The sequence below is a fragment of the Trematomus bernacchii genome, unplaced genomic scaffold (genome assembly GCF_902827165.1).
Source record: "Trematomus bernacchii unplaced genomic scaffold, fTreBer1.1, whole genome shotgun sequence".
Taxonomy (NCBI): Eukaryota; Metazoa; Chordata; class Actinopteri; order Perciformes; family Nototheniidae; genus Trematomus; species Trematomus bernacchii.
This window is the reverse complement of record NW_022987513.1, coordinates 6,141,149-6,150,053: the sequence shown is the minus strand read 5'-3', so window position 1 is coordinate 6,150,053 and position 8,905 is coordinate 6,141,149. Positions and strand designations below refer to the sequence as shown.

General features: G+C 42.5%; 1 protein-coding gene across 1 annotated transcript in view; it reads left to right on the top strand.

The window, feature by feature from the left end:
- The first annotated feature begins 1,558 nt into the window (after positions 1–1,558).
- Positions 1,559–8,905, top strand: part of mtmr4 (myotubularin related protein 4) — a 34,656-nt gene continuing 27,309 nt past the window's right edge. The window contains 1 exon segment of the mRNA XM_034112666.1: positions 1,559–1,603. Within this exon segment, the coding sequence (XP_033968557.1) occupies positions 1,559–1,603 (45 nt within the window).

Below are 8,905 nucleotides of genomic sequence, written 5' to 3'. Positions count from 1 at the left end.
AGGGAACTTCTTATAATTTCTACTATGGAATACATTTTTTGAGACAGAAACCAGATGTTCCTGTAAATTCAGTATTATTCTCATTCTTTCTTGGCCTGCATGCAGTTTTGATTGGCGTCTCGCTAATTAGATTACATATAAATCAGTTCTCTTGTTTTCTGTGTAAAATACCCTCTGGACAGAAGCACTGTATAGATGGATATACATGATACATCCAGTGATAACTGTATCTCCCATGTCAGACAGACATTACAGCCCCTCCCCCACTAAAATGAATCCTTATTTCAGTTTTGCTGCGTCGTGCATCATGCTGCGTGTACTACGCTATACGTGTTACATAATGTGGGGTCATACAGCTGAAGGCGAGCGGCTGTCACGACTCTACTGGGGGGAGGTTTGGGTAAGAGGGGGAAGGGCTCAGTGTCCCCCTGTTGTATAATATATATATACACCCTATACATCCAGTGACCTTCCCTGACTTTAGGCACAGGCAGTTGCTGCAGTTAGGCTCTGTTCACTGCAAAGATGCCCTGCTCTTGTGAGGGACAGTGCCAACAACACACTCGGACACAGGTGAGGGGAATTTGTGTCTGTAGAATGCTGTGTCATTGGAAATCTCCGCATACACTCTCTCTCCTCCCCGCCCTCCCTCCTTTCACACATTTTTCCTCCGATCAATCGCTGCCAATGCAACGGATCTGTGTTGGGATACTGTCCTACCACTGGATGGGGTCTCTATCTGTTCTCCGTGTGTGTGAGTTTGCTTCAGCATGGCGTGTGAACACAGCTTAAAGCGGACCGTGTGTTTGCTTGAGCGAGAGCCACATAATGCTGCGGTTAATGGCTCGATCATATGATACATGCATGGCAGTTGGAGCATCTCCTGGTTGCCAGCGGCTGGCTTTACCGCCTTGTTGCTGAGGGAGAAGCATATTTACAAGGAGATGTCGGTGAAGGGTGAACAAGGAGGAGGGGGGAGGAGTAAGGGATGAGAGGGGAGAAATGTGAGAGAAAGGGAGAGAGGTAGATGCGCATGCAGAGGGTGGAGCTTAGCATCCGGCAGTTCCCTCCGTCTTCCTTTCTCTCCGGCTCTCTCTTCTAGCAGTTTCCCCCCCATCCTTTCGCTACATCTCAAATGGTAAATCTGCAGTGATTCCATTACTTTCTCTTCCTCACTCCAGCTCACCGTGTGGACTCTCGTTTGAATTTTTATGGACTATCCTCCCTTCTTCAGCAAGGCAACAGGGGCTGTCTCCAGACACCAGCGTGCTGTCTCTCCCAACTCAGGGAGCGGTGGGGGGGGCAGGGTGGCTTCTTGAATGAGAGTCTGGACTGGCGTTTTGGCCCACAGCACCTCTTGAGAAGGAGGGGACGTGCAAACGGTTTGGGGGGGAGGCAGAGAGGGGCGGCAGGCAGAGGGGTTCGGAGCGGACGGGGGGGGGGGGGGGGGGCAGGCTCCGGCTGGGAGAAGAATGGTGATGCCGGCTCCTCGTGCTCTGGTCGTACTGCTGCTCTACAGGCTGCGTGTCGCTCAGGCACAGCCCTGCCTCTCCTCGACATGAGCTTCGCAGGAAGGGTGTCCTGCTCCATGCTCAACTGCTTTGTAAGTCCACAGGCTTTTTATTTGTGATGGGTGCCTATCAGATGCCCATAACTCACATGCGTGTGTGTGCCTATCTGTGGGGAAAAGGGGGGTTGGCAGGGAGTGTTGATGGACACGTGAGCGCTGCAGTTCTTGGTGGGAAACCTACACTCACTCCACATACAAATAATTGAATCTCCTCTGTGTCTTCTCATGCGCATGATGATGAAAAGCTATTCTATTACTCTGAACTCCGGCCTTGAGCTGCCGTTATGTTGATTGGCAGGGAGGAGAGTGAGGGCCTGTCAGGAGGAAGATGTGTGAGATGTGTGTGCTGCTCAGAGCGAGCACACTGTGTTCAGAGTGGTGAAGTATGCTCACTGCAGTGAAGGACCTGCATTGAGCACGTTGTGCTGTTGGTATGTACAGGGGATAGGGGACGATGAGTGATGGAGAACAGGTGTTTCTCTCAGGTCGCATCTCGACACAGTGGTGAGAGTGGGTTTATGGATTAAGATCAATACAGGGTCTTCTTAGCCTCTTGCCCTTCAGCCTAAATTAGCTAATGATTTACAAGTGGACCCCTGACCTTTCAGTGATGTCCACAGTGCACTGTCTTGGTTTAGTAAACACTGGATTAACATAGTATTAGATTAGAGCAAGTCTCTTTTTTTAACTAGACAACAAATAACTTCATATTCAATAGTGTTGAAGAACAGCAGTAGAAATGTCCAGGAGTTGAGCTTTGATTAAAACTATGACTGCTGTGTTCACTGCATGCTAAATTACTCTAAGCACACAAGGCTAAATTGCCTCACAAATTACAATAGGATTGGTTGCTGACAGGCAGTTGAACATTTAAAAAGCTTCTTTTTTTTTTAAACGCACTCGAGGGCTACATCACAACACTTCTGCAAATCTTTATAAAGAACAATGAGGTCGAAACAGAATTACCAATCTTTTTTTTTTTCTTCTTTTCGAATATTGTCTGGACTAGCTCAGCTAAAAATACCAAAGCACTGAATCCGTCAGCATGTTAGCATGTCGTTCTCTACCAAACTCTTGTCCCATTGACTTCAGCAGATAACAGACACTTACAGTAATGGTCGTTCTGGTCTTTCCAGACACTCCAGAAATATAAGGAAAACACTGCAATGGCATTATTTTTGGCAGGTTCTCCACTTGGCCTGTGGAGTTACTGTATATGGGAAACACTGCATTCAGTATATGTTGAGATATTTGACTTCATAAGTCATGGGAGACCATGAATGTCTACAGAAATCTCACAGCAATCCATCCTATAGTTATTGATATATTTCAGTCTAGTCCACAGGCCGACTGACCAACAGTCTGATATTGCCACTCATAGAGCCATGTAGCTCGCATGGCTAAATATATTCAGACGATAGCTATGGCAGTAGTAACACTTAATGGAAATCAATTTTGATCATACTACTAAAAGCATTAGCAATCCGAGTGTTGTGTTGTGCTTGTAAGTACTGTACTGTATCTTGACAACATTGTAGGTTTACTTGCAGTTATGGATGCTTATATGACAACAATCATCATTAACATTTGTAAAGGTCTCCTTTAATTTCAATCACTGTTTCTTCCAGAGAAGTTGTTGGTCGTAAAGTTTTATCAGCTGGATCAGGAAGAGCACAGCTGCTGGCTCCTGTTCTCGGCCCTTTGTAACCAGACATGGTCCGGCATTACACAATTTATGATCTCGCTTTAATATGTCCTGTGGTGCAGCTGAGTCGGCAGTTCCCCTTCTGCGTCAGTCTCTGTATAATTTAGTGTCCACGTCCTCTGTGGATCACAGCTCTGTCAGTCTGCTCCTGTGGAAGAGGGCTGCAGCGTTGTGCTAAGTTTACATCAGCCTGGCCTGTGTTGTTATCCAACTCTGATGGAAAACAATCTTCAGTTACTGTCCCCTCTATCTCCAATATATCATGTTTATATCCCTCTGCGATATGTTGTCTGCATCAAATGGAACTCTAAAAAGCCTGATTGAATTTGTTTAGATTTTTCCATGACTCAGATTATATTATACCCACTAGCTAAATGAATCAGGCCAAAAGCCTTTTGAGGATATGCTAGCTTTAGGCTATACCTTCTTGCACCCTTGGTTCTGTGATGGGAGTTGTAACTATCTACCTGACAGTAAGGCAGTCATATTGCTAAGAACTATGCTGTACAGTATGTGTTATGTCACCGAGGATGGAGCTGTGACCATTAGTTGATTTATAGGTTAGCCAGTGCCAGAAAAATAATCGCACACATTTTGATAATCGTTTATCCTTTAGTAATTTTTTCATTCAAATATGGCAAGAAATGTATTTTCTTGTAGTGTCTCAAATATGAAGATAACCTGCTTTTATACCAAATTGAATTGACGGTAATTGGAGTTTGGACTCTCAAAACATGACATTTTAAGACGTCATCTTTGGACTTTCAGAAACTATTCCTGGCATGTTATAGATCAAACAACTGTCTGTTCAATCTATAATAATAATATTATTGTGAGTTGCAACCCTATCTGAGGATGATATTATTACCACAAGGTCTTGTTGGAGGACAAATGCAACAAAGTGAGACAGAGCATGTTGCCTTTCTTTACTTGAAAGAATGTTATTCAAATGAGAGAATACCTGAGACTCTTTTTCATTTGTTTTCAGTATAAATTGCCTAAAAGTTACCTTCAACTCCTTCTGTTTTCACTGTGTGTTACCTTTGAATTATAATTCAGTTCAGTTTGTTTTCAATGCAACATTCGCCTTGCTAGTTTTACAGTTCATTACATCTGCTCAATGTCACCTTGTGTTTTTCTTAAGAGGAACCGGTATGTTTAACAAAGAAAGATCTGTTCACTTTGTATGTTTCAGTTCTGCTTACTTATCCAAAATGCTGCCTCGTTCCCTCAGCTCTCTGAGAGCGGCCCAAGACTAAAAATGGGAGTGATCATTTAGAACATGGTGGACTATAAAATATTAACACGGTTTCAGGGAGGACGGGGAGAAAGAAAAGTGCATTTGGAAAGATTTGTCATGCTCTGCCATCTTTGGGCTTGACCTAAAACTATGACTGCACCAACGAACACAACTTGAGAAAAGAAGATATTTGATTTTTTTTAAATGTTATATTTAGTTCTGTAATATTTACATATTTTGTTCTGCTTTGTCATTTCATCCTCTGTTTCAATCCACCCTCATCCTTTCCAACAGTTTTGGGTTACATTTGAACATTTCAATGTGCCAAGCTGTGTTTGCATTTAATATGTCGAAAACACTGGATACTAAAAAGCAGACATAGAAGCACATGTTCCCCTCATATTAAGAAAAGGTCACCTCTGAATAATGAAGTGGTTCTCTAATCTGCACAACTCCAGGACAAAGCCCCGGTCAGATTAAGTCAATAATCTGGTGAGTAAAGGCAGCAGCACATTGTTTCCAAAAGCTTCAGAGAGAGGGCCTCGAAAAAGAGGTTGTTGTATCCATGGCAACCAGACACTTATTCATATGCCTGTGTCTTTTTCTCTACCTGTTTTACCATTGTCATTTTTCCATTCACTCTCATGCATAAATCCATCGAAGACAGTTTCTCCAACAGACCACCCCAGAGCATTAAAACCTTATTTAAGTTTAAAAAAAGGAGGCCTTCACATCCTCACTGTTTAACTGCTGTATCTGGGCTGGCAAGGCAAGTTTATTTATATAGCAACTTTCAACACAAGGCAATTCAAAGAGCTTTACAAAAATGAAAGACATTAAGAAAATGGCATTTAAAAACAGTCATTAAAAGCAAAGATAATAAAATAAACCTTAAAAGAAAAAAAATACATGGATAAAAGTTACAGTGCCGTTTAAGATATGAATAGTTCAATTAAAAGCAGCGGCAAAAAGAAAAGTCTTCAGCCTGGATTTAAAAGTAGTAAGAGTGACTACTGACTAGACTGGCAGCTGACAAGTCTAGTCAGCTGCCAGTTGATCCTGTCACTGTACTGCAACTCATGTCATCAGGACATAACATGTGTTATACACTCTGACATTAATATTTCAGAAATACATGGTGGCGTACGTGTGTATGTGCGCATGCCTGTCAGCTCCAGCTTTCTGATTGCTGGGTGGACAAAGCTGGGGGGGGGGGGGGAATGGGGGGAGGGTGCGCAGGCTCACAGCAGTGACGAAGCAAAAACTTGTAGGGCACAGGACAAGCTGCGCTCCATCTTTGTGAGTGGGGTGGAAGTGAGAGCATTTATATTTTCCTTTTCAATGTGTAGGATGATTGTCCAGACATTACTGCATGGACAAAATCATGGAAAGCCGAGCTGCCTCTAGGCTTGTGTTTGAATGTAAAGTAGACATCAAGTCTTCTCCGTTTCATGAAGCTGTAATATCAAGGTTATCTGCATGATGAGTAATGTGTATATGTTCAGCACCACTTTATCATGTATAGACGGTGTGTGTTTATAGCCTGTGTTGTGTATTTACACAATATCTAAATCATTATTAGTTTGCATTTTCTTTGTTGCTGTTTTCAAGTACACTGTGTTCTTGTGGGCCTCAGAGGAGTGCAACGTCAGGACAGCTCCATAAGAGAATTAGTTAAATGGTGCCAAGTATCTACCAGGGAGTGCAGCACAAGAAAAAGATAGAATCCAAAGGAGTGGATGGAATATTGATGTAGGATCTGTGTGTGTGCGTCAGTGTGTTTAAAGATTGAATGCAATTGCTCTCAGCTGATTTGCATTGAATTTCTTAGGGGGTGGTTCTATAGCAATATCTCCTCCAGTGATTTATGATGGCTGTCTGGCACGCCAATGTCATCTTTATTCCTTTTTAAAAATAAGACTGGAATGAGTCTGTACCTGGACTGCAGGCTGGTGGTTCAGACTGCCCAGCGACAGTCTGTGAGATCAACCTATAATGACCTGACCCTCGCAGGACGCCTCTGACTGATGGCTACTGTCATGGCCCAGCCACTCTCGAGTGAAAATAAGTCAAATTGATGACACAGTGCTGTCAAATCAGTCTGATGCCCGAGGCTGACTCAGGTCAAAGGTCTAGAGATTAGTGGCGTTGCATTGCAAAGAGATTTGTATGAGTTCTGGGCTGGCAAGTGTACCAGTCTGAAAATGACGCACTTAGTATGGCTGCAATATATCTGTCTCAGAATGAGTTTTATATGCATTTAGACTTGGAAAAAGGCTCATTACTGTAGCTTGTTCGTGAATTAGGAGCAGCCATGTGGGGAACATTTTTTTTTATGTGAGCTTAAGATCTTTAATCCAGTATCAGAGATGAACAAATGTTTTGAAGGCAATAATATTTAGTTGAAGAATTACAAAGTGTGAAAATGAAAATGGTTGGTTAATACAACCTGCTTAGCTTACTTAAGATGACATGTACACTGTTTGTATCATCTTTCTCAAAAGTAGTACATTTTGGTTATCTATGTGTTCGGCTAAAAGGCTAGTGGTGGGCCAAAAAAAAATCTATGAACACTAATGGGTTGTTTTCCTATTCTTCTAATTGTGGTTACATTGTGTGAATGCAGCAATATGCTAAAAATAAATTTCCAACGCATTATAACATTTAGTTTGTATTATCTGGAAATGGAGCATTAGCATGAATATAAAGGCAACATTTGGAGGAAATGACGGCCATGGTAATGCCAGACAGCACTTAAAGTTGACTCATCAGTTTAGGAGTGATAGGCCTCTGTTGGGCACAACCTTGACACTCAGCTCCATGACTGCAATTAGCCCTTTTATTACGATGTATGGTTAAGAAGAAGAAGATAGATTGATAGATCGATCGATCTGTACCGGCAAAGTGCTATTGGTCTAGTTTCTGCTTAAAGGCTCATCCTGTAGGCCAGGGGTGGGGAACCTTTTTCCTCTCGAGGGCCATTTCAATTATTTCAACATCCTCCGAGGGCCGTACAAATTATTGACCTCTGCTTAAAAAAACTAAAATCACAGCCCATTCATGTGGCCTTTCTTTCATGCTGTGCAAAGAAACAGCAACCTCTCAATCCAGATATCTTAACATGACTCGCGTATGCATGCATGCACGGTTGTGGCATGACCACCAAAACAGAAAGATATGGACACAAGATGTGTGCAAATGTATTTAGTTTCCTATCCATGTGAACATGATTTAAGTGGGGGGGGACCTAACCTCCTCTAGGGGGGTCCGGGGACATGCTCCCCCGGGAAGATTAAAAAAAAAAGTTGAAGTTAAAACCATCAATCTGGTGCACTTTGAGAGCAACATTAGGAGATCTATGGATACATTTCTCAACACCCATATGAAACAGAACTGTAAACAGATTTTATTTTCTTTATGGATATTTTACTAATCACTCCCCTTTCAAACTGTATTCTTGTTTATTAATAACAACTTTGTTTTACTGTCATATAGTATTTTATACCTGTTTACTTTATTCTCTTATTTTTGTATAACTATAATGATCATATAAAGATGTGCCTTTACCTCACTGGTTGGAGAAAAAGCTTCTTATATTCGTTAGCATAGCTAGCTAACCAGATGCTAATAACAACAAAGTTATTGACAGTATGATCAGTATGTCAGATGAACAGATCGCCACTGGGCTTTCAACTAAAGACACAGCCACGCAAAAACTGCGGCATGTGTACGGCTCCTTATGGGTACTGCTTTTTTTTTTAAGTGCAGGAGAGGCGTTCTGGTGCTCTCCGTCAGAACTGCACCCCTGTCAGACGAGACATATACCACGTGATGACATGTTAGGCTCGTGTTGTGCTCAAGGACCCTGACCTTGGCCAGGAAAAACAGGCACTCGCTTGTTTAATTATTTTGCAGTCTAGATTTCTTAATTATTTTTATTTTTTGCGTTTATAAATTACCTCGAGGGCCGTATTAAATGGTCTCGCGGGCCGTATACGGCCCGGGGGCCGGAGGTTCCCCACCCCTGCTGTAGGCACACGCTGTCATTTCCATGTCAACGAAGCTGTAAGGTCGCAGAAGCTGACATAATATGGCTTGGCTATTCTATTCCTATGATCTCTATGCCTTCCAAATCTAATGGTGACACCTGGTGACTTGTATAGGAGAGGTTGTCACTGTAGAAACACTAACTCCATCTGTTAGCAGAAAAGCCCAATGGGTGGTCTGTTTATCATGTGGTTCAATCAGCGGCTTGGACCTTTGGATAAGAGAAAATGTTTTGTAAACACGACAGGAGGTCTGCATGTGAGACATCAAAGGCATTCCAGAAGTAATGTATGGCATTTTGAATTGTGTTGTTTTCCTGGGACACACGACCAACCTGAGTCAG